Here is a 26,466-nt window from a genome sequence, read left to right as displayed (position 1 = left end):
GCATATAACAACCAAAATGTCAACAAAATATCTTTCTTTGAGAGAATATCTATGATCTCAAAGATCTTCTTACCCATAATGAAGGGACATAAATTATTTAGCTGGCTTCTTGATTTTCCTTTTATAGTGAGGGAAAATTGTCCTAATAAGAAATAAGGGCCAGTATTTTATCAAATCCAGCAAGGTTAACAGTTTTGTCATAAGAAACACAAGTTGAGGAAGGGTCCAAAAGAACAGAGATAGTTTGATGTATGAGAAGTAAGTTAGAAAATACTGACAATTAAGTCTGCTCTTTAACAAGAATTGAAAGCAGTAAGAGAAATGATGAAGTCCTGCTAAAATCTCTAATTTCTTTAGCACAGATGACAGCACTCAAAAAATTAAGAAAGAAAAAGCACAGAAAGGATTAAGTAAATGAATGGTTAATAAACATCTAAATCAGAGGGAATGAATGGCTAGGTACAGGGAAAGATTCTAACCTTTAGCAGCCTTTGTTGCAGGTTTTCCTTACCTCTTCTGCTGTACTAACATGTCGCCTCTGCATTTTCTTGGGGCTCAAAAGGTTTCGACGACATGAACCACTCCAAGATGGACTTGGAACAGGCTTAATAGGAAAAGATTTTTCATATGCAGACACATGGCAGTGATGGTTTGACTTTCCCGTAAAAGTGTTTGATAATCCACTAAAAAAAAAACACACACGCACACACACACACAAAAACCAGAGTTTGTAAGAAAAGAACAACAAGAAAATCAAACCTAGTGATTTTTACTTCCAAGAAATAACAAAAACAACCAAAGTGTCAACAAAACCAACACCAATAGAATGAGGGATGTACCATTTGAGGGAAATATATAAGAAATGATCCATGGGTTGCTCCATCAGATTCTGCCATACTGTAATTATCAAACACCTAAAACTGTATTTCTTGGCTTTACAGTTCCTTTGGTCAGGAACCAAAGACCTGTGCAGTACGACAACAAGTATATCACGTTAGACTTTTTTTTTTTTTTAATAGATTTTATTTATTTGTCAGAGAGGGAGAGAGAGCGAGCGAGCACAGGCAGACAGAATGGCAGGCAGAGGCAGAGGGAGAAGCAGGCTCCCCGCCGAGCAAGGAGCCCGATGTGGGACTCGACTCAGGTCATGATCCCAGGACGCTAGGATCATGACCTGAGCCGAAGGCAGCTGCTCAACCAACTGAGCCACCCAGGCGTCCCCACGTTAGACTTCTTTAGAAAATCTGGGTCTGAAGGATCTAACATACACTTTCTATTTACTTGCTGCAGCCTCCTCCCCCAAGTCCTTTGGAGGGACTTATTTTAAGATTAAATATGCAAAGATGGATAAAGCTGAAGCCTTTCAATGAAGCTTTTAAACTGAATTTTAAAATTTCCTTTAAAAACCAACAGATGGCTCCCTTCCTTCATTAAAAACAACCAGAAGGCTTTCTCCTAGGCTACATCACTCTCTCAATTCTTCTGGCCCATTTACCTCCTCTGAAGGAGAATTTTGTTTTTGCTTCTTTAAACTGTTTGTGCCCCCCAAAGAATGGGGAAAAAACTGGCAGGAAAAATACTTTTGTGAACTTAAAACCCAGTCTTATCTCTAAGACTAGATTAATAAATTTAAAGTTCTTTCTATGTGGTCTTTTTCATTTGTTATTGTCCTGCAAGGATGAGCTACTTGCTCTCAGCATACTGATTTTTCTCTTTTTCTTTTCTTTCTGGTTGAGGATGCAAAACAGAGATACACAGCCAACTAAGCCGAATTCAATGGAAGCAACTCTTTAAGTCAGTACTTTTGGTCTGGATCCAAATGAAATCAGACTAGGTGTAAAGAAAATTGAAAAGTACATACATGCTCTCTCAAAGGGGAAAAAAAAAGAGACAAATCAAGAAACAGACTCTTAATTCTACAGAACAAACTAATGGCTACCAGAGAGGAGGTGGAGATAGGAGAGACAGGTGAAACAGGTGATGGGGATTAAGGAGTGTACCGTTTTAATGAGCATGGGGGTAGATGTGTGGAAGTGCTGAATCACTATATTGTACACCTGAAACTAATATAACACTGTATGTTAACTGGAATTAAAATAAAAACTTAAAATCACTTACATGCTCTGTATGTCTACAAATTACAATGGTTTCTATGTATGTTAGAGTGGGGAAGGAAACAAGGAGTCAGAATTCCAGGAACAGGCTTACTTCCTTAGGATGGGTGGATGCTGCTACAAAAAGAAGGCAAGGGCACTATAATTTGTCTGGTGAAGATATAATGAATTTCCCACGATGCCTTTTGCATTGCTGCTTTCTAGAGTGCGTGTGTGTTTAATGCAAAAGTCTTTCTTCTAAACAAAAACCAGTGGGAGGGCATCTTGCAATGCCAGAAAGCAAGTATGCTACCTACAATTAAAGAGATTGGGCCAGACACAGCAGTGAGCTTGAAGGAGCTCCTGGTGGCCAAAGTTGTGAGAATGTGAACATTAAAAGAGTAATGATTCTAGTGGACAGGAACACACTGAATCTGGAATGACACTAAAGAAGAACAGAAAACCTCATCTGAAGCACATGAAATGGCCATTTAAAAGAAAAAAAGACCAAAAAAGACACCTACTTTGAAAAACTGGTTATGAAAAAGAAAGATCTAATCCTATCGCTTGCCTTCCCAGTAGATGGGAAGGGTGTCCCATCAGGGTAACCAAACAACCCTACCTAATATGGAAAAAAACCCTCCCCTTCAAAGCAGAATGAAAATAAATACAGAAGAAATGGTACACTGGAAAAGTACTATTTCAGTAACTCTAATAAAACTATTATCAGGTCAAAGAAGGTTAAAAGGCACCAACTTCAAAATATAAAATAAGTAAGTCCTGGAAATGTAATGTATAAAATGATGACTACAATTAATAATACTGGGGTGCCTGGGTGGCTCAGTGAGTTAAGTCTCTGCCTTCAGCTCAGGTCATGATCTCAGTCAGGGTCCTGGGATCAAGCCCCGCATCGGGCTCTCTGCTCAGCAGGGAATCTGCTCCCCCCACCCCCGCCTGCCTCTCTGCCTACTTATGATCTCTCTCTGTCAAATAAATAAATAAAATCTTTAAAAAAATAGTAACAATACTGTATTGCTTATTTATAAGTTGTTAAGAGAGTAGGTCTTAAAAGTTCTCATTAGAAGAAAAAACTATTTTATAACTACATATGACAACAGATGTTAACTAGACTTACTGAGGTCATTTTGCAATATATACAAATATTGAATCATTATGTTATATACCTAAAGCTAATATAATATATGTCAATCTCACCTCAATTTTAAAAAATTATCAGGTAAGGATTATCAATTGATATGAATAACTATAAGGCTGATGTGAAATTGGTCATGGATAAAATTGCCCAAGTAACATGATTTAGATTACATTCTAGTCATCACAAGGGGGAAAAAAAAACTAACTGTACAAGAGGACCACATTGTTATCTCCCTAATCCAGAGGTCAATCCAGTATCACTGATGAGAAGAAACAGATTTGTAGATTTTCTAATGTGATATAACACAGCACCAGCTTTTATTCAAGACAAAGATCTAGTTTACAAAAAAAAAAAAAAAAAAATACAGAGGAGAGATGACAAAATAATACTATGAGGAAGAAACCTATCAAATCCAAAAGGTGAAACACGCAGAAAAAGTCATGTCCTAAGAAAGAGGGGCTGTTCTAGATTTAAGAGACTTAAGAGCAATAACCACCACATTGAAAAAAATGCATGTAAATGCAGAGAAAAATATCTGAAAAGATACATACTAGGATATTACAGAGGTGATCTCTCACCGGTGGAAACATGATGTTTTCACATTTTATTTTTACCTATCTGTATTTTCTGATTTTTTACAAAGCACATGCATTTGTTTCTATAATACTGTTATTATATAACAGTATGGCCTTACCTAGTTTAAAAAAAAAAAAAAAAGCAACTTGCCAAATGATACATATAGGAAATCTTTAATGAAAACAAAATAGCACTATACATTTCATAGTATACATGGCCTACTATATAGGAGAAAAAAAGAAAAAAGAAAAAAAAAACCCATAGGGAAAGGTTTGGAAGGAAACACACCAAGGGGAGGGGAATAAGATTATGAGGAATGGTCAAGCATTTTTAGTTTTAATGGCAACGTTTTAACTTTTACAATATGAATGCATTAATGAATCTTGTGTAATTTAAAAATATATTAAGAAGTGGGGAAGACCAGCCCTGGGAGTACTGACACGTTCCCAAAGTCCATGTGCTAATAATCACAAAATAAAAGTCATCTCATTGGTTTCTATCAACACCAGAAAGCTTAGCCTTGCCTAAGCAGGAAATTAAATGACCCCACATTCCTAAAATCCACCATCATAGTAAAATTTAAGAAGTCATAAATAATATTTTAAAAAAGAAATATTTTACTAATAAAGTTCCTGAGGGAGAAGTTTCTAAGCCAAACTTCATCTGTCTTTAATGATCAGTATAAGCTTGGTGAGGGAATAGACAGCCCTTAAGAAATTGGGCTCAAAAGGAAGAAGCTCTTTGTAACTCTGTTTTCTAAGAAAAGAAGTTTAGGTCTAGTTGACTAAGGCCATGAGGTACAGAACTTCTTTGGTTTAAGCCAGGTCTCTGCTCATGGGAGAGCCTATAAAATGTACTGATTTCTTTGCTACTGAAGTTGTAAAAATCGAACTATTTCCACTTTAAGATTCAAAATAGCCATACTGATCCCAAAATACTCATATGCACCAAGATTTCCCTCAAAACTCTCCTCTAATGAGAAACTTTGGCTGTCTCCAAAATTCAGCACCAAGTAATTAAAAGTTGAAGGTTTAAAATGGATTTGTCCATATTTTCACAGTTTAAAATTCAGAAACAGTGTTACTCCTTTAAAATGCCAACATTGGGGCCCTTAGGTGGCTCCGCTGGTTAAGCATCTGCCTTCAGGTCAGGTCATGATCCCAGGGTCCTGGGATCGAGCCCCATGTTGGGCTCCCTGCTCAGTGGAGAGCCTGCTTGTCTCTCTGCCTGCTGCTCTGCCTACTTGTGTTTTCTACCTCTCTGTCAAATAAATAAATAAAATCTTAAAAAAACAAACAAACAATAAAATGCCAATGTTGAGTTGCTCCTCACAATCCTGGGGCAGCAGTTCTTTCTGCCCACAGGTTCTGTCCCTGTGCTTTAATAAAACCACCATATTGCATAAAATAAAATAAAAAATACCAATGTAAACAACGATGTTATGGCCATTTTCTCCCATATTAGAGGAAAGTCTTGTTAACTAGGAGGCCAGAATACCTACCTTGAGGTCTTTCGGGTTTCGAGGTAAAGACTTCGGCTGTTTCTTGATTTTTGTAAAGTTGAACCTGATGCTGGAGTGGAATTTCTCCATTGGCCATTTGCACTCTGGCCAAAGGTTCTTAAGTCTCCTGAGCCAAGAAAACTGTCTGAGGAAGGGTTGTCTAAAAGAATAAAAGTTTGAATAATTAGACAAATATCTACAGTAGTAGTTTTCCATATGACTGCAACCATGTCCAACATTGTATTCCAAAGTAATGTGGTAAAGCACCATGTCTCTCATGGAAGAAAGATCCCAGTCTCAACTGCCAGTAAAGTCTGCAGTAAGGGAACTTCTACAAACTATAATTGATTCAGCCATACTAACCTGAAAATTGATGAAGGAGCTGAATCCTGCCACAGCCATGTGCCTTATCTGCATCAATGTGACTCCGTGGTGTCCACCAAAAGTCAACATTTTACCCCAACTATATCTTGCAAGCACTCCCAGGCCTGGGCCTGAAAGAAGGTAGGCCAGACCAGTAAGAAAGCAGGTGGAGGGCCAAGGAGAATTGTAATTCAAATGAACAACAGTTATCGCTTAAAAAGCAGCTCCTGTAACTTTCTTGCTTTTAATTACCATGTTCAGGACTCGGGGGGCTCTCTCTAAGAACAGAGATAACCTCACTGCTGCTTATTCTGGCTGGCTTATGGCAGGAATGACCCATCATATGCATCTGGTATGGTAACCTTCAGGTCACTTAATGTCATAATCATCAAAAATATCAATCCTCCCTCCGATGCTTATTACTGCAATCAGGCTAAGTGAGGATTATTTATTATTTGAATCTTCTGACTTGTGGCTTACCGACTGGGGTAAGAAAAAGTCTCTTGAAATTTCAGCTAGGAATAGAATAATTTCTTTTTTTCTTTCTTTTTAAGTAGGCTCCACGCCCAGCAAGGAGCCCAATGTGGGCTCAAACTCATGAGCCTGAGATCAAGACCTGAACTGAGATCAAGAGTTGGATGCTCAACCAACTGAGCCACCCAGGTGCCCCAGGAATAGAATACTTTCTAAATCCACCTCTCCCTATCAGCAGAATCAGACAATTTAAAACAGCACCTTCAAAATAACTTCGGATGTCAGGTTATGGAACTCTGGGGAGCACCAGTAAAAAAATGAGAATGATAATTCTCTACTTCCTGAATTTTTGCCTAATGCTAACATTTTCAAACCATATGACTACAGAACTCTTCGCAATATTACTTAAAATATTTAATGTAGCTTTTGATTTGGTATCCAAAAAAATGGTAGCTAACAAAAAGAAGCTTAGTACTTGGGTTTGTTTTGTTTGTTTTTTGTGGGTTTTTTGAATCAGGATTATCGGGATTTAGGATAAATAAGACAGGAAAAAAAACAGCATTCAGGGGTGGTATTAGTACCAGTTGATTCACCACTGGATGAATCTAATCTAACAATTAAATATACTTTTAAAATGAATTATAACCTTGTACATTTGCAATCAGTATCTATGCTTAGCATCTATTACTATTACTTTAAGGAGAGAAACATAAGGCCAATAAAAAAAAAATGAGTATCATTAAAGGACCAGAACATTTTAATCTTTAAATGCAAAGTAATAATAGTAGAAATATGTCTCTTATACTTTCTTCTAAAATAGGATTAGGGAATGATCTAACTAGAAATGTCTACTTGAGGAATGTCACCAAAAAGGCAAAATTACCCAGATAAGTGTTAAATTTGAGACCAAGGATAAGTCAGAGTAGCTACCTCAATGGCATTTCACAAAGGCTTCAGCTTTTAAATGTAAGGGAAAAGCACAGGATCAGGCAGTCTGTTTAACCAGAACAAGGTGGTTCCACCCCCACTCAATGAAAGCAGTCAATGGTCTTCTATTGCTGATGTAATCAAGCAGAGCTGGAGAGGGACCCAAATGGGGCTGCAGACACTATTTTTTAAGTGATGATTTAACCTCCTATTCTGTTAACATTAAGAAATCAGATTACAAACGCCACAAATAAGATTTCTTATTACGTGCACATACGCACACACAAAACTATAAGGAAATACACCAAAAGTTTAATTTTGGCTGTGCTCCAAAAATAGAATGATGGGTATTTTTCTACCTTTCTCTACAAATCTTCTATAAGGACAGGCAATAGTTTTATGGACATAATGAAATAAGCTTTAAATTTAAAAAAAAAAGTATGTCAGGCAATTACTTATAATGAAAGTAAGCATCATCAGTTGCTCCTGTTAACTTTCAGGTTTAGTTATTATAAATAGCAGGATGCTTTAAATCATCTACTAAATGCCTGTCTGGCAACCTAATTTAACATATTTTCCAAAGATAAGATGATGATAATGATTCCAAGCATAAGCAAAATCGTTTTTCATCTTAATCTACTTTTCTTTGTTTGGTGTTTAAAATGTTTCAATTTTTAATTGTTAATAAATTGAAAATAAAATCAAGAAGTCTTAAAGGCTAACCAGCAGTAAATTATTAAAGTAAAAGAGCTGTATTTTCTCTAAAAATATTTTTTAAATTAGTCTAATTTTAAGTGGATTAAGAAGCAGATTTTTGAAAAACTTGATACAGAGAGGCAGCAGATGCAGTAAAACAGGAAATGGTAAGTAAGCTCCAGACCCTAGATTCTAAAGTTTGGGGCTTTCCCATGATTGTTTTCACCTTGGAGGAAAAGAGAATAGCAAGAAAGGAGACAAATACCAAGACAGAATGAGATGACTAAGGTAGGTGTTTTGGAGACCCCATCTTGCCCAATCAAGCAGTGAAGCTCAAGGTGACTGACCACAGAAATCAATGTGGGGATTATTGGAAAAGAAGACATACAAAGGAGACACAATTCTGCAGGATTTACAATCAATTAGAATGGATATGGCAAAGGTATGAAGTTAAGAAAAATATACACTAAAAAGTAGATTTAAATTAAAGACTTTAAGAAAAAAGTATTTAAACCATTGGCCTTCAGAGATTTAAAATCTGATTGTCAGAGAGCAATCCTGGAACTCTGTGACACACCCGTACATTTGTTTGGTCAGGGATGAGATGAAATTTGGTGGAGGCACAAATCTAAATCCTCTGCTTCAAGCTGTAACTTAGAGAATGACTCTAATAGCTCAGCATCCCCATCTCAATATGGCTTTGTTATTCACTGTTGCTATTCGCTATTCATCATCACGTATACAGTAACTGTTATGAAGTAATTTTTTTCCTTTTCCTAAAAAATGGCTTTCAAATGAGTGGCAAAACTTCAGTGTAAGATTTTGGTACAGGGATCAACTTACAGGATGAGGACAAACATAGGAAAAATGTAACTCTCAAGAGTCATGTAATTCAGTAGAAAGCCAAGAATCTGGTCAAATATACCACAGTCAAGAACATGAAGTTCTGAGATGATCTCGGATATATCCTTTATGAATATCAAGGGTGTAATGAAATTTTTTTTTTGTAATGAAATTTAAAGAAAAAAGGCTATACATACAAACGTTCTTAAGTCATATTACTTACAATAGCTAAAAATAGTGAGCGTGAAGAGGACCTAAACTACAGAGAAAATAATGAAGCAAATAAAGGCATGGGACCATTATCCTAAATCATAGTCCCCTAGATCCCACTGCACTTCTGAATTTAAAATTTTTGGAATTTTAGAAAAATAACCTGGTATATACTATGTAACACTTCAAGGTATAATTTGAAGCTGCACCCTGTAATCAAACACATTGATACATCTGCAGTGAAATATATAAATACTCATATTTACAGAAACAAATAGAAGACAAAAATATAAATAGCTTCATGTCAGTTCATGTGGGTTTTGCCAAGGAATGAATGAATTCAGGTCAGGTCAGTTTGGATGCCAAATGAATTATGAAAAGAATTTCTGGTTTTCAGAGCTTTTTAGATTTTCAAATTGCACATAAAGCACTGTAAATGTGCATATCAATTCCATGGATTATTAGAAATCAACAGAAAAAGGTAGACACGAAGAATAACATGTAAATGGAAAACTAAAAATTAAAATATTGGACAAAAAAGATATGTATTGAATCATACAATATGTATCATGTATGTACACATGGAGAAGGCCACAGAATTGAGTGGTTATGGTCAGCAGATTCTGAGTATAATTTTCTCTACATAATTGTTTATTATTCAGCAATTATTTTAAACTAAAAGCAAATATTCTATCCAATGGTAAATCAACATATGAAATTATAAACAAACAGCCTGAGTTCAAGTGGAAATATTAATCTCGTTTCATTATCCACTCAAATGTCCTTTCCCTAAGATTAATAATGAACTATCTAACCAGATGTCAGACTCTCTGCTCATCAGAAAGGCCTTTCCAATAGTTAATGATGGCAGAGTTATTTTCAGAGCCAGTTAACTGATTTTCCTATACAAACTATGCACATACTTTGCAGAGACCATTTCCCATGCCAAGAGAGGAAATTCAGAGCCCAGGGTAAAGTACCACCCACCTAAATGACATTTAAATATAATATAAATCTAAAAGATCATCATACTAACGTCTTTTTAGGGGAGGAGATCTCATCTTGCTGACAAAGAATCCTGAGGAAGCCAAATAACAATAATTATTATTTGCATTTCATATTTATCACCTCAGTTTATCCTTATAAAAATCCCATTAGGGCAGGTTCAACAGTATTACTAATATTTCCATATATGTGGGAAGGTGAGGAGACTGAAGCACGAGGAGTGCTAAGACATAGGAAGGCACTATAATCTTCCTGGATCGTACTGCCAGGAAGCTAACCAATAAAAACCTCTTAGTTTCCCCAAGACAGAGCCAGAAGATCACTGGAGGTCCTAACCTTAGGAAAGGGGCAGACGGAAAGTGGGGCAGGCCAGGGACTAGGAATAGCCTAGAGAATGCTGACTTCTGCCATGGATCACAAGCTGAACAGGCAAGCCCCTGAATATGCAAGCATGGCTGTGGCAGGTGCTAGATAGAAACATGTAATTAACATTTCCTGCCCTGATGGAGGGACAAGCTTGGGTAGAAATAATTTGTCAGGATTCACGGTTTCAAGCAGAATAGAAAAGGCTAACTGTGCTTTATATCAATGTAAAACACATATCCTTTACATCATAGACACATATCTTAAAAACAAAACAAAACAAAAGCCAAACCAAAGCTGTACTGCTTTTCACAATGACATAATGAACAAGTAAAAAAAAAATGGACCCCCCCCAAAAAAACTTTTCCATTAAATAAAAGTGGTTGAGACTAGGTCAGTAAAGTACTATAGTAACCTCCTCCCCCCCCAACACACACAATGATGTTTTAGTGGAGAAAATACCATTTTGCTTTTGACAATGTTTTCACTCTAGAGATGTAAACACACACAATTTGCTAGGAAGAAATCTGAATGGTACAAATGCTGTGACTCCAAGTAATATGTCATACCTGAATAATAATTTGGATTATAAGCCGTACTTCTTGTAGAACATGTATAAGATCGGTCCAAATTTCCTTCCCTGGAAGGTAAAATCTAAACAAAGCAAAAGATTTTTCTTAAATCACATTTTTTTCACAATAAAATAACATAAAAACTTATGCTTGGAAAATATCATTAAATAAGATTATGATGTATTTCAGAATTCTACATAATTATATTTTTATATATTATTAAAAAAACTACATACTAATAAGAAAGGAAAACACATAGACAATCTAATGAAATGACTGAGGCTTCAAGGGGAAAAACAGACAAAGTATCTGTTATACAACTTAATCCAAAGAATGCTCATTAAAAGATAAACATGCACATGGTATATCCTGTTCTGAAAGCCAGCTATATCATTTATCAAAGAGGGTAACAAATGAACCTGGTTTTTAACCTTTTGATAACTTCATACAGAAGTTCTTAATCAGGGGTGGGGCTGCACCCCAAGTACCAATCTGGAAATGTGTGACTATATATTCAGTTACCAAAAATGATTATTGGAGGCAGATGTTACAGGTAATTTAGTGCCCAAGGGCCAACAATGCTAAACATTCTGCTTTGCTTGGGAGAGATTCACACAGTAAAGAACTGTCTCATCTATATTAGTCATGGCTTTCTTACTGAGAAAGATGCTTTATTAATGCTCCTCAAACTTTAATGTGCAAATAAACTAGCTGGAGACTTTTTTTCTTTTTTTAAAAAAATGTTTTCATTTCAGCATAGCTGACATACAATGTTACGGTTTCAGGTGTACAACATAGTGATCCAACTTTTCTATATGTTATGCAATCCTCACCACAAATGTAGCTACCGTCTGTCACACCAGATTCCCTATGCTGTGCCTTTTATTTCTGTGACTTATTCATTCCATAACTGGAAGCCTGTACCTCCCACTCACCTTTCCTACTTTTCTCCACCCTCTCCCCACAACCATCAGTTTTGTTCTCTGTATTTACAGATCAAATTCTGTTATTTATTTGTTTTGTTCTTTAGATTCCACGTATTGGTGAAATCATATGATATCTGTCTTTCGTAGTCTTATTTCACTTAGCACAATACTCTCTAGGTCTATGCATACTGTCACAAATGGCAAGATCTCATCCCTTCTATGGCTGCATGATATGTGTATATGTGTACCACATCTTCCTTACCCATTCATCTGTCAGTGGATGTTTGGGTTGCTTCCATGTTTTGGCTATTGTAAATAATGCTGCAATAAACTAGGGGTGCGTATATCTTTTTGATTTAGTGCTTTCATTTTCTTTGGGTAAGTACCCAGTAGAAAAATTATTGGATCATGTGGTATTTCTATTCATCAGCTGGAAATTTTTAAAACCGTACATTCTAATTCAGTAGGTCTGGGGTGAAGCCTGGGATTCTGCATTTCTAACAAGCTCCCAAGGGATGCTGTTGATGCTGGGCCTTTGAGAAATTACATTTTATAACATAGGGAAATCTCAGAGCTTCTGTATATTGAAATATTTCCCCCCACTTAATGCTCAACAATTTTAAGACTCTAGTTTAAAAGGACACTGACCTGTGCTTTGGTAATTCTAATATGCACAGAAATAATAAAAAGTTTTCTAAAAGATACTATTCTCAAATAACTCATACATAGCCTAGTTCTTGTCTTAAATTTAATATATCAAAAAGAATTCAAAACACCAGAAATATTGATTCTAAAAAGTTTATACATGTTTGTCCTTTTGAGTGTGCCATTTAAAGTACATCAGATGAAAACTTAAGCCAAAGTGATTCATCAACTAAAGGAAGAAAATTATTTCTAACCTGATGGTCAGAAAATGAAAGCTGGTCCTCTGGAAAACCTGTTTGGGCCAGGAGATGGGTTTTGAATATGGAGTTGTGGTTCACTAAAGTTACTTCTCCAGCATCCATCCTCATCCTATCAGCAATATCATCTGGGGGAAAGAATCCAAATTAATTCAAGTCACATAATTCTTCAATAACTACTTTTCTATGAATAAATCATTTCACCTAATAAAAATGACTCACAAAGATCACCTCTATAATCAAATAAAACCCCTCTTTCAGAACTATTGGCCAGAAATCTCAAAAAGAGGCCCATGTGCAGAAATTGGCTCATTTGGAATTAACGGAGATCATCTATCTACCAAATAGTTCAAAACTTGTGCAAGTATTAAAAAAAAAAACTTTAACTCAAAGTTTTTTTAAAAAATGAAATTTTCCCTAAAAAAACTTTGACTGTTTTAACTGTAGAAAAAAATTTAACTATTAAAAAAAAGGGAAAAAAATTTCACCATTCAGAAACAAACACTGTTAACAGTTTATTTCCTTTATCTAACTCAAAAAGGTGCTTTAAAAATGAATCCACCTGAACTTTTTTCTGTAAAAAGTATCATTTATTCATATGGCTCTAAACAGATATCAGCTCCATTACTGTAATGCTATGGCAGAACCTTATTTTATAACCACTTTTGAGACCTTTGTTAATATAAAAGAGCTAGAATAGCAACAGATAAGAGTGACAGAACTCAGGTGACTTACAATGACATTAACAATTAGAGAAAAGTGAAACAAATGACCGGGGGAGAGAGAAGGTAGACTACACAAAAGCAAAATACAGAAGAGAGAAGACTAACGTGATTTTAAAAGGAGCACATGGAATGTTATAAGATCTAACTGTATAAATTGTTCAACCTATTCCATATTGGCTACTAGTTTTGACCCTGTATTGATCCCCTTTACAGACATAATGAACTATAAACAGTGGAAAATATTGTAATCACAATTAATTTTCAATGCTACTAGCTAAATGAAATTTAAAATCTACCTTAATCAAGTTATTTATCATACAGAAATCGGTATAACATAGTGTGAAAGAATAAGGACTCTGGAACCAGGCTGCCTGAGTTTAAATTCTGGATCTACCAGTTCTGGTTGTTTCTTAACCTCTGTGCCCCCATTTCCTTGTTAATATTAGGCACTGTGTAAGGCAGTTGTAAAAAATTAAATGAATTAATATATTCTAAATACTCAGAACAGGGACTGGCACATAGTAAATGTTTGTTAGTGTGTATCTGGCTTTTTCAATACATGAACGAGAAAATGCTTCCAAAAGATGCTATAAACAATGTCTCAACCAAAAGAAAAATGCCTGGTGTTATATCCATTACATAATTAGGTTGAGACCTCCTTTAAGATTATTAAGCACAAAGATGCAAATACCAAAAATGTAAAAAAAAAAAAAAAAACCAAAAAGCAAAAAAAAACCCTGTCTTTCGATTCAGCTTAACTAATCAGGGTAGCTAAAAGGACTGAATTATTATTTCATAGTCAGACTTACCCATGTCAGATCTTTTCACATCACTGACTTTAGCAAGATACAAAGTCCTATAAAAGACAGAAAACAGAAACATTACATACTGAAACACCTCCTTCATATAATTATAGAACAGGAAGCCACTCACAGTGTGGCTCCGCCACTAACATTTTTGTTCTCAGTAGAGAAAAATATAAGGTGGTGAGGAGAGATGACTTGATGGGAAGAGAATGGGAACTAAAACGAGCCAAGGCAATTCCAAACATTTCTGAACCTTGAGCTATATTAAAAAGCAATTATGGACTACCCACAGAATCACAGACTATTACAGCAAGAAGTTGGGAGCACCAACCCTTTGGAGATTAATTTGCATATGATCATAAAGTTAGTCAGTGACTGCACTGAAATTACAACCAAGAAATTCTTTGCAATCCATGGCTCTAATACCCCATGCTAAACCGTTTTATAAACAAAATAGATCTTACGGTGGTCCTATTAGACTTTTCTTCCATATGTTTTAGTCAGCAGCCAAATAAGCTCCTGATATTCTCATAACAATCAAGATATACTTCCCAGTTGTACTAAAGTACTTTCTCTCCCATCATCAATCAAACTGTTACAAACCAAAGTCCCTTTGCCTACATTAAATTATTTTCTCCTCTGATGTATCTAATTTTCCCAGAAAAAGGAATTTAAAAGCCTAACTGCTTGGAACTAGGTTAATAAACATACCCTTGGCACACATGCTTCTTGGAAGAGGAGATCAGGAATGGTAAGAGCCACACTTACTATATTCATAATATTATTACCATATGCTATTTAAAGATTTTATTTCACAGAGAGAGAGATCACAAGTAGGCAGAGAGGCAGGCAGGGTGTGGCGGGGTGGGGGAGAGCAGGCTCCCCCGTGAGCAGAGCCCGATGCAGAGCTCCATCCGAGGACCCTGAGACCATGACCTGAGCCAAAGGCAGAAGCTTAACCCACTGAGCCATCCAGGCACCCTTACCATATTTTTAAAAAGATTGAGTCCTCATCAACTTTAGTTTGTTACCAACTTTATCAATCCACTTTAGCAATATCGAGGCTTCAATCTACTAAGGAGACTGGATGATGCTATTAGGTACTCCATATGGTCGCAAGGAAGTGCACACACAAAGGAAGCCTGCTGGAGCTTTTCCTGGCACAGCTACAGACTAAGCAGAGTAATCATCTGATACCCAGTCTTGCTGGGGAGGATTCCCAAATAACTTAAACCTTATATTTAGGCTTCAAGTATGTTTCCAAATGCTCAACCTAACAAAAGGCTTCTATTTGGAAACTCTCCAGGTTATTCTATCCCCTTCCTCCTTTTTTTTTTTTTAAGATTTTATTTATTTATTTGACAGAGAGAGATTACAAGTAGACAGAGAGGCAGGCAGAGAGAGAGAGAGAGAGGGAAGCAGGCTCCCCGCTGAGCAGAGATCCCGATGCGGGACTCAATTCCAGGACCCTGAGATCATGACCTGAGCCGAAGGCAGCGGCCTAACCCACTGAGCCACCCAGGCGCCCCCCCCTTCCTCCTTTTTAAATAATTAATTCCCTGGGTTCCCTGTTAAGGGAAAAAATCCTATCAACCAATAAACTAGGAGTGGCTTTTTCACATTTCACTCTTTTGGCTATTTCATAAGTGTCATCACTAGTCTTTTTTGTTGATTTAAGGAAAATGCCAATTTAAAAGCTTGGTACCCAGTTCAACAATCCCATTCTACTTCTTTTAAATTGCTAAGATAGATGTAAAGAGGGAAGCAAGCAAGAAATTAAAGAATTTTGGAGACTATGTCCAGAGGGGTTAAATGACTTGCCTGAAATCACACAGATGGGGAAAAGGGAAGATAAAAATCCAGGATATCCTAACTCCCAAGAAAATGTGCTTTTAACAAACACCACAAAACGTGGTATCCTTTAACATATCTTCATTCAAGGATTCATACACTTTGTCAAGATAAAATTCACCTCTTGGGGATGGTCCTGGGGGGGATCGACACTGTTTCATAATTTTAATATTTAAAGCCCCACATTTACATTTTAATACAAATACATCCACCTTCTTCAATGTGCTTATGTTACTTTCTTTTTGCCTTTTGCATTTACATTAGAAGTAGAGATATTTTACTCCAAGATTCACCATGAAACGCTGGATCTGGAAACTTTGATGCCACCAAATTCTCACAAGCCTAGGAACTTTTCCCTTTCAAGAAAAGTATTCTAATAACATTTCCTAGTTCACACTGGTCATCAATTTACTAAAAGAAAACAAGCTGTTACAGGCATTCAGGTGAAATCAACTTAACAGCTGAACACAAAAGTAACAGGAGATCTGAAAGAAAAAAAAGATGGCAAAGTCTTGATGGTAACAGAATGTAACAAGTAGAACAAAACATGTATAAGCTTACATACAAAGAGGTGGTTATAAAAGAGAATGTTTACAGTTACCATGAAGTTACTAGAAAGCATGTCCTGAGGAGCGCAATTAGCTTTATCCAGGACCAAATGTGGTTAGAATAATTTATGATATGAGAAGGGTGTGGAAGTGATCTTGTGAATCATCCTGCTCTGAACTGTGGATATATATAAGTTTGCAGTATATTATCATGTACTTGTTTTTGTTTCTCATACTTTTACATGTAACCTCTCCCAATCAGACTCTGAACACCTTAACACTTGAACACCTTAAAACACTAACCATTCAACTGCTTTAGTACACAAACATTTACTGTGCACCAGTTACGTACGTGGTACTAGGGATACAAAGATGAGTAACAACTGGTCCCTGCTGCTGAAACACTGTCTACTGGGAGAAACCAGATCCATCAACAGATACTTATAGCAAGAAAATAAAGCTGGTGCATTGGCAAGAGGCGTGGGAGTCAGGTAAAGAAAAAGAAAGACTTTCAAAGCGGTAGTCAAGAGTTACATCACCTTAGCCTGAAGTGGCAGAACCTGTTTTTTAATCCATGTGCTCCCTCCAGATTTAACTCATCAGATGGGTGACATGAAGACCATGTCTGCAGCCGGGATAATTAATTGCAATCGGGCAAAAATGAAGGAGACCTCTCAAAATAAACACGAAATGAGTCTTCCAAAATTGGGACTAAAGGGAAAACAGGGGATCTCTAAATTGGAAGAAGGTTGTGGGATCGTGCTTAAGAGATGCTTAAGGCTTCATTGCCACTGTAATTTCAAATTCAGTGCAATCTATCTTTCAACACGAGGGCTTAACACAAATTATCTCTACAAAGGATAAAGATTTAGGAGATAATGTGATCTACTCCATTCAGAAAATCCAATTAGAACAAAGACCCTAAATAAAAAAGGTGGTAGCCTACATAAGGCTTTACATAAACCTCACAAGCATCACCACCACCCCAAACAAGTGTACCAAATGTGAAGTGAAATGACCTTAATAAGGCTGACTCGAAAGTGATAAAGGAGTAAGTTATTGCCAACAAGATAGTGAAAATACTGCAGAGGCACCGATAAACAGAAATCACCAAGCTCAAGAGAAGCCGGGCATATATCCAGAGAGACCACGTTAGGGTACAACCAAGAAAGAGACGGTTCAAGGGAATGACCAGGAGGCGATGAGCCAGGTAAGCAAACCGTGGCGGTGAAGGGGATTCTCATAACCTGGGCAGGAGTGTCCAGCCGTGTCTCTCTGGTGGTGGCACTAGCGATATCACACCTCAGGGAGATACCACGGAGTAAAAGAGTTGGAGAAATGTTTACGTGAGACGCAGAAGTAGTCGAGAAACACCATTCAGGTCTCAAGAAAGGCGGGAGAAGCAGGTGTTAACAGAAAGCTGAGCTTCCCGGTGAAATCAGCTTTCCCTTGACAGGAGAGACCCTGCCCGGGCGGGAAAGCCCCGAAATCCCCACCGGCCTCTTCCCCACAAGCAGCGCTGGGCGCTGAGACCCGGCCCGCGGTGCCGGCAGGGAGACGGCCCCTCCTCGACCCAGGAGAAAGGGGACTGAAGGAACGGCCTCAGGAAGCCTAACTAACGGCCGCCGGCCAGAGCGCGGCCGGTGGAGAGCAGGGGGGAGGGGAGGTGGTCCCAGGGGGCGGGGCAGAGGAAAAAGCGCCGTCCCCACCGCCCTCCCCGCTTCCGCCCAGCCCAGCCCAGGCTGCTGGGCCCGGACCGGCACTGCCTCCCGGCCCAGGCTCCCTCCATCCTCACCCCTCCCCCAGCTTCCCGCCGCCACTCACCGAACCGGAACCGGCTGCTATGCGAAGGGGTTTCCGGCCGGGCGCGGAACGCAAAACCCGGGAACCGCCGCGAACCGGAACAGCCTCCACAACACCGGAAGAGCCTCCCGGTGGCTGTGGAGGGGCGAGGGGGTGGGGCGGAAGGTCAAAGAGCAGAGTTGAGGAACCGGAGGACGCCTGCGCAGTGTGGCCAGGCCTGAGAAGCTCAAGGCCCATTTAAGGCTGAAGTCATAATTTCCCTGTTCCCCTTTCAGCGTGGAGTTTTTCTCCTTCCCGTTCTCGGATTACTGTTAGTGTACCTGTCGTCCTTCGCTTTTTTCTGTTCCCTCGATCCCTTTGCGCGCCGTCTTCTGGTTCCGCTCGGCGATTTTTGCTTTCGCTCTGGTTTCCATGGCAGCTTTACGCTGTGGCCCTCCCTCCACCGGCGGGAACTTATGGCCGGCTTGACAGATGCAGTCCTGAGAGCTGAATCGAGCTCTGTATCGTGTTTTATTGAGAATCACGGAACACTGATGCATGTAGTAGTTGTGGGAAATATTTTACACTAAGTGTCAGGGACGTGAAGTCCTTTCCCAGAGTTATAAAGTGCTTGGCAGATCTGGGACTAGGGAAAAAATTTCTTAACTTGTGGCCCTGTGTTCTTTACAACACATCATGCTTGATTGCCATTGGGGGCGGGAGTGGAAGCCTTTTAGGATTAGCTTAGGTTAGACTCCGGAAACATGTAGAACCTTGCAGAACTATGGAGGCGTTTGAGACACGGGCAGAGGTGTGAGGAAAGCTATTGGGGGTCCACCAGAGATCTACTTTTCCCAGTAAAAATAGAAAAGGACCCAGGTGTCGGCCCTCTGAAGAACTAAATGGCCGTGGTGGTGTTCCTGTGACTGAATGGATTAACATGTAATCGATTCCCTACTTTCAAAAAGAAAATAATGGGAAGAAATAGGTTTTTTCACTCAGGCTTTTTGCCAAGTCCTTCAACGTGACCTCTGGACCCAGGCCCTGTCCAGAAGTCTTGGAGAAATGCTTCTGAGTAGGCCCTCCAGCTCTCAGAAGTCTGAGCTCAGACTTAAATAAGGGGAGCCTCTGGATGCCCTAGCCTTTTACCTGCTCCGGGAGAAAGGAGATGCTTGTTGAATTAAGGAGATCTTGCCCTGTCAAATATATAAAAGGAGATTCTTTGTATCTCTTCATATACTGATATTTTATTTTGTCATGTCCTAAGGCCTTCAGTAGTGGGCATACCTGATCCATGTCTGTTTTGTCCAACTTAACCATTCCACGGTTCTGTTCATATGGCTTAACTCCATCTCTATTTCTAGGAGACAGCCATGCGTAAAGAGGAATTTCATCTGAAATTTTTCATGTGTGTGATTCAGTCTCGCGGGTTAGTCAGGCCTCCTCAGCGCACAGGTACCATTGTCTCCCGATCATACTCCAGTGATGGATGGCTTCTCTTGCAGGGAGTTTGAATACAGGATGTGAAACGTACTAGTCTAAATGTAGGTGTTAGGGGCCAACTGACTTTATTCCATCCCTAATATAGTAAAATATCTGTCTCTGAGCTCTTCCTTGTACAATATATCAGGTGAGATTTGGGGCTCATATGTGGGAATAGGCCCAGCAGATAAGAAACACAGACCTGGGAGTTGAGGAAGAACAAGATTTATAGCACATGAGCTGGTATTTGATTTCTCTGTGCTTTGCGAATCCCTTTCTGGGCTCATCTCTCAAAGTCCTTATTACGACTGTGATTGACAATAAAATCTATAAGATAGAGTCCCGAAGAGAAATGGTTTTCTATTCTACCATAGTCTCAAGGTAGCTAATTACATGTTCTGCTTTTCTCTCTTTTATGTCAAAAGAACAGAACCTTTTTAACATTCTGTTGTTGAGAAAGGTCATGACTTCTCTAATTTTTCACTGGATTATGGGGGGAATGGCCCTGGACAGCTAAGAGTTACAGAGGAAATCAATGAGAATAAGTAGCATTCCCTTCCCTGAGTCCCACCTTGAGGGTAACCTAGTGATATTGCTTCTCAGCTGGGGAAGCTTCAACTTCCAGCATGCTCATACAAAAGCCACCACCTGAGACAGACAACTTGAAGTCTCTACATGCTATGGACGATCCAGGCACCGTGGAAGGCATACCTGTTTTGAAAAATGGTGAGGCATCTGGTTAAACAAGGGGGTGGGGAGAGGTGGAAAGGAGTATTGGGAAATGAAGTTTATGCATCCATTATAAATTAGAATACAACTACCAAATTTGAATTAAGACACAGGGAGAAAATTTGTGTGTTTGTGTAGTGGGGGAGACATTGAGAGAGAGAGAGAGAGAGAGAGGAGGCGATCATCTGGAAAACTAGAAACTCTAGAAGAAGAGAGTAGAGCTCTATGAAAAACATCTTGATTTAATCACTAGTGATTCAGTTGGCTTCCTCATGCCTGTCCGGACTAAGCTAGGGTATCCTATAATCAGCAACCTGAATGTGTAAAAATATGAAACTCAAAAAATGGATTACATAAAGAAGTTATTATATTACAAAGTGATTCTAAATATTGTAAAAAATATTCATCTTAGGAATCCATTTAGTAACAAATTTCTCTTGTATATTTTGAGTAGTGTTTAACTCATAGACAATTTATACAAAATATCAGAAACATCTACAGTTTCCTCTCAAGTGAAATACATCTGTATTGGAGTCAGTTTACAGCAAACATCTTGAGTTCCCACTATGTGCCTAATACACTAGAAATAATAGAGACAATGTAAAAATTATATATAAAGACATAACCTTGTCACTTTTCTAATAGTTTACAGTTTGAAAATGACTTATTGAAGTCCGACTCCCTATATTTGAGGAAGAACTTCAAGTCTAAAATGGTCTTCCTCAAGACATTAACAAGTTCATTGGAGTAATCAGTCTCAGCACCTGTGAAATATACAGCAGTATTTATTCTACTTTTTAGAAAAGATTTTATTTTTATTTATTGGAGAGAGAGAGAGAGTTGTCTGTGTACAAGCAAGGGGGAAGGACAGAGAGGGAAGTAGACAACTCCCTGAGCAGGGAGCCCCAAGTGGGTCCTGGGATGGTGACCGGAGCCGAAGGCAGACTCTTTTTTTTTTTAAGATTTTATTTATTTATTTGTCAGAGAGAGAGAGAGAGGGAGAGAGAGCAAGCACAGGCAGACAGAATGGCAGGCAGAGGCAGAGGGAGAAGCAGGCTCCCTGATGAGCAAGGAGCCCGATGTGGGACTCGATCCCAGGACGCTGGGATCATGACCTGAGCCGAAGGCAGCTGCTTAACCAACTGAGCCACCCAGGCGTCCCAACCGAAGGCAGACTCTTAACAGACTGAGCCACCCAGGCACCCCTCAATAATTTTTTCAAACAGTTTCTATTCAAAGTCATTGTACTAGGCTCAATAAATGAGAAAATGAGCTAGTCACTTTCCCTTTCCCCAAGGAGCCTATGATCAAGAAAGGAGAGAGAATGAGAGAGCATGTAAGCGAAGAGCTTTATAGCTTTGGTCCAAAATGCTGAATTTCCAAAGAGAATGTCATTGAGAAGTCGGGAAGGGAGGGAGAAGTGGACCTCTTAGGCAGAGTTTTACTTTGGCAGGGTATCACATGGCAAAGTCCTAAGCTTTGAAGTGCATAAACTATAGCTTAATTCGGTCTCATTTTAGTGAACCTAGAGTTAACCATACTTACAAGAAAATTATTTATACACAAGAATATTAACTTATTAAGATGTTGGAGCAATAGATGTCTGTATATGACAATTTTGTATGGTCTGTTTCTCTTTAATCAGACTTGCTTTGCCCATCCATAAATAGCTGCTAGGTATAAGAAGTAAACCCACTTGGCCCTGTCCTATACTTCCTTGAATTTGTATAGATTATTTCTTATTTGCCCTTGTCTTCCCTGCTTTTCCCATTTTCGTTTTACTCTATACCTAAAACTCACCTCAGACCCCTTAGCTCTGATGATCCATTTGGAGTCGGTTCTGTGGTTTGAACTCAGCATTATTCCACAAACAAAATTCTGATGTTAACTTCTGCCTTTAAACACTGAGGCTTGGGACACCTGGGTGGCTCAGTCGGTTAAGCTGCAGTCTTCAGCTCAGGTCATGACCCCAGGGTCCTGGGATCCAGTCCTGCTTCAGGCTTCTTGCTCGGCAGGGAGCCTGCTTCTCTTTCTGCCTCTGCCTGCCACTCTGCCTGCTTGTGTGTGCGCGCTCTCTCTCTCTCACTCTGATAAATAAATAAATAAATAAATAAATAAATTTTTAAAAAACAAAACAAAACACTGAGGCTTCTGGTGAGAGCCACAGTGAACCCTTCCAGCTTTCCCCCTAGAGATGGAGAATCAAATGTCTTCCCAATTAGCCCCATTGGGACCTCTGCCTCTCTCCCTGCCTGCTTCCTTTCTTCTTTCCTTCTTCCTTTTTATTCCTTCCAAGAAAATTGAGCATATACTATGTCAGGCACTGTAGTTGGCACTGGGAATAGATAGTAGTAAACAAAACAGGTACATTGCCTACTCTCTTCAAGTTGATAGTCCTGTAGGAGTAAGACAGCAATCACATCATCACACACAGATCATTAGAATGATGCTACTACGGTGAAAATAACACCACATAATCAGAGGGTAAAAACAGGGTACCTAATCTGGCCTGAGAATTGGAAAAACCCTTTCTAAGGAATACCTGAAAGATGCATATGCATTATTCAGGAAAAGGGGAAAGAAGAGCTTTTTGGAAAAAGGGACAGTAGGATCTGAATTGAGAAGGAGTTTGGCTCATTGGAGGAACAGAGAAGGCCAGCACAACTTGGGTTAGAGAAGAGTAATTGGAGATTGAACTATAAAGATAAGAGCCAAATCACGCTGTGCCTTCTAGGTCTTACCACTCCCCCGCTACAGGAACTCACTGAAGAGTGACAGGATGTGGCTCCTGGGTTGAGAATGACTTGGAGGGGTCAGGAGTGGTTATGTGCTCTGGCAGGATGGGAAATGCCATCTCCTGGCTCCTCTCCACCTAGGGCATAAGCGAGGAATTGCGGTCAAATCTGGTTGGCAGAGATGAGCCCAGAACTACTGATGCCACAGCACCCCAAAACCCTTGCCTGAGGTCCCCCTGCTGCTGTCAGCCTGAAGATTCCATAGGGACTCCCCACGAGGCTGTGTGTGGACAAGGTGAGCTCTAATCCTGATGGAAAATGGAACACATTTTGTTTCTTTTATTTATTTATTTATTTATAATTTTTTAAAGATTTTATTTATTTATTTGTCAGAGAGAGAGAGAGAGAACACAAGCAGGCAGAGCAGCAGACAGAGGCAGAGAGAGAAGCAGGCTCCCCACTGAGCAGGGAGCCCAATGCGGGACTTGATCCCAGGACACTGGGATCATGACCTGAGCCAAAGGCAGCGGCTTAACCAACTGAGCCACCCAGGCGTCCCCACATTTTGTTTCTAATATCACACTTGGCAGGGAAGCAGTTGCCGTTACTATCTTCTCTGACTCCTTGCAGCTTAGAATAGACCAGCTCTGCCTGTACTGTGATGAGGCCGACTCTGTGTGTGTGTATGTTTCTCAGCAATGGAGGATCAGTTCCCAACAGAAGGAAGCCATTTGGTCCTGCCTGCACTGGGACACAGCAAGGGGATGAGTCACCTAGGCCCTCAACCTTTGCAAAGAAAGGTGGTTAGAATTCCTAGAGAGCTGAAAGCATGAGACAAGGACCTCCAAAACAAAGGCTCAGGGGGTAACCATAGCTTTGTGTGCCAGGTTCTGATCCAGCAGATCCAACTACCCACTAGACCCAGAGCCTTTCATCTGCATATACCCCTCCTGGCCACTGATGGACAACAAGCCTTGGCAATCTGGGACTCCTGAGATGACTTCTTATTGGGCTGCAAATGAGCAAGTGTACTAGGACAGTAGTGTTACCGCTTCCACCCCCTGTGTTACCACTTATCCCTAGAAGCTAAGACCTTACTACCATATTCCTTCCTTCATTTAGACGATCTGTCACCAGCATTGCCCAGTTCCCAGCACTCTTCGGTTCCTTTGACAGTAAGACTGTCAAAACTACCCACGTCCCGGTTTATGCAGACCAGGATGCAAAGTTTCTTCAACACTGTGAATGCAACTGATACATGGAGGTGATTGCTACTCACAGCCCAAGTTTCTTCCAAGCGGGTGTACTTGTTTCCTGCATTAGAGACAAGGTTTTCCATATATAGATGCTATGTTATAAGTAACCTGAGAGCCTGTACTCTTGTTAAAAGAAAATCAGTGAGAGTTCTGCCTCTGTAAAGATTGTCTTAATCTCAGCCTACTTGCCATTCAGCATTGATCTCCTGGTCCCAAGCTCCTAGGACCAGCTCCAGAGAACTCAAGTTTTCATGAAACTGAAATGCTCAGGGCTCTTCAACTGTCAACTGAATTGGGAAGATCATTGAGTAAGAAAATAACCATAAGGTTATTTGTCTTCTCTGTTCTGATAGCCCACAAAGCTTACTTCTTTAAGGAAAGAAAATGTTTATCTGGTCCAAGTTTGAGACTACATACCTCAGCTGAAGGATTTATTTTCCTCTGCCCCACTCAAGACTTGAAGGTGGCACCTTCAACCTATAATGGGGGTTATCTTGTTACCTGTCACCTCTTTCTTGAGCCAGTTTTCCCAGGAACTTGATCCTAATGGGTGAAAATAGGAGTCATCCATGCTTTCTGGCCATGCAAATTTACTTTTCAAGTGATGGTTGTTTTGGACCTCTACAACTTGCAACAATCATTCTCAAACTTTATTGTGCATTAGAACTACCTGGAGGGCTTGTTAAACCACATAGTTGAGCCCTTGCCCCCAGAGTTTCTGATTTAGGAGGTTCCAGGTAGGACCCAAGAATTTGCATTTCTGACAAGCATCCAGGTGATGCTGAATCTGCTAGACTGGAACTGAGAACCATTGTCTTAAGCCAGGGCCCTATGTCAGAAACATTAATATTAGAGGATAGCAGAGGGTGCTCTGTTTCCAGGGGTCATCTTGTCCCAGACAGAGCTAGAGATGACTCTCCAGGGCAGACAGTGGTTTTGTGCCCATGTCTAGGGCCTGCCCATATGGAGCTTCCATTCTGGTGGAGGAAAACAGATTATAGTCAGAGGATGACTAGATGAGATCCAGGAATTGTGTAGAAGTGAGAGGACCAGATAGATATTTGTTTCAACTCAGAAGTTCACACCTAGTTGCTGTATGTGTTTCATTTCAACCCACCAAGTCACTGTTGCCCATTTACAACTCTGATTCTAGTCCAAAGGAAATCTTGGTCCTCCTTTGTGACACTCCTACCTTGTTCCTGCCTCAGGACCTTTGCATTTGCTATTCTCCCTATCTGAAAGCTCTTCCTCTAAAGGGTAGCATGGTTTTCTTTCCCATTCATTCAAACCTCCTCCTAGAATGTCATCTCAGCAAGGTTTTTCCAGTCCACCCTATTTAAGATAGCACATTTGTCACTCTGCTTCTTTGCCCTGCTTTATTTTTTCTTCAAAGCACTTAACACTAATTTATTTTCTTAGAGATCTTATTTATTTGAGAGAGAGCGCAAGAGAGAGCATGAGCAGGGGAAGGGCAGAAGCAGGCTCCCTGCTGAGCAGGGAGCTGTATGTGGGACTCAATCCCAGGATGCTGGGATCAGGATCTGAGCCCAAGGCAGACACATAACTGATTGAGCCACCCAGGCCTCCCTTGACTCGTTTGTTTATTATCTGCTTTCCTCACTAGAATGTAAGCTCCATGAGGACTGACAAGTTTTTTTTTTTTTTTCCCAATCCTGGATCCCCTTGAGTCTAGGACAGTGCGTAACATATAATAGGTGCTCTGTATTTGTTGGCTGAATATTGGAAATCTATAGTATGCTGTTTCCTATTCTCTTGGGTGAGAGTCACAGCTGGATGACTACCATGCCTATCTCTCATTCCTAAATGTCCTGGTACACCATTACTAGCATCATTAACATGATCTTTATCCTCTTCATCATCTCATCACAGTGGTCTAAATGTAGATCTGTACCCACTCCATAGTCATGACACCAACTTTGTAGTA

The 26,466-nt window shown here is 39.5% G+C and overlaps 2 protein-coding genes across 7 annotated transcripts in view; one reads left to right on the top strand and one right to left on the bottom strand.

Moving 5' to 3' along the window:
- SENP1 (SUMO specific peptidase 1) overlaps positions 1–18,598 on the bottom strand; it is a 54,400-nt gene extending 35,802 nt beyond the window's left edge. Inside the window, exons 1-8 of one of the 6 annotated variants that reach the window (XM_047743165.1) lie at positions 17,077–18,338; positions 16,402–16,474; positions 14,142–14,188; positions 12,605–12,735; positions 10,777–10,861; positions 9,876–9,917; positions 5,327–5,486; positions 512–683 (exon numbers count right to left, since the gene is read on the bottom strand). In XM_047743165.1, coding sequence (XP_047599121.1) covers positions 512–683; positions 5,327–5,486; positions 9,876–9,917; positions 10,777–10,861; positions 12,605–12,735; positions 14,142–14,145 — 594 coding nt within the window. In that variant the 5' untranslated portion in view covers positions 14,146–14,188; positions 16,402–16,474; positions 17,077–18,338. Of the gene's footprint in view, positions 1–511; positions 684–5,326; positions 5,487–9,875; positions 9,918–10,776; positions 10,862–12,604; positions 12,736–14,141; positions 14,189–14,285; positions 14,462–16,401; positions 16,475–17,076; positions 18,339–18,361 lie in introns of those variants that run through there. The other 5 variants (XM_047743167.1, XM_047743163.1, XM_047743164.1 and 2 more) reach the window with 5 other exon arrangements.
- Positions 18,599–19,683: 1,085 nt separating this feature from the next.
- The window catches only part of PFKM (phosphofructokinase, muscle), a 42,060-nt gene continuing 35,277 nt past the window's right edge, over positions 19,684–26,466 (top strand). The window contains exons 1-2 of the mRNA XM_047743158.1: positions 19,684–19,774; positions 20,405–20,527. Of these exons, the coding sequence (XP_047599114.1) occupies positions 19,693–19,774; positions 20,405–20,527 (205 nt within the window). The 5' untranslated portion in view covers positions 19,684–19,692. The remainder of the gene's footprint in view (positions 19,775–20,404; positions 20,528–26,466) is intronic.

The sequence above is a fragment of the Lutra lutra genome, chromosome 8 (assembly GCF_902655055.1).
Source record: "Lutra lutra chromosome 8, mLutLut1.2, whole genome shotgun sequence".
NCBI lineage: Eukaryota > Metazoa > Chordata > Mammalia > Carnivora > Mustelidae > Lutra > Lutra lutra.
The sequence above is the reverse complement of the archived record's forward strand: the minus strand, read 5'-3'. Positions and strand labels throughout refer to the sequence as shown.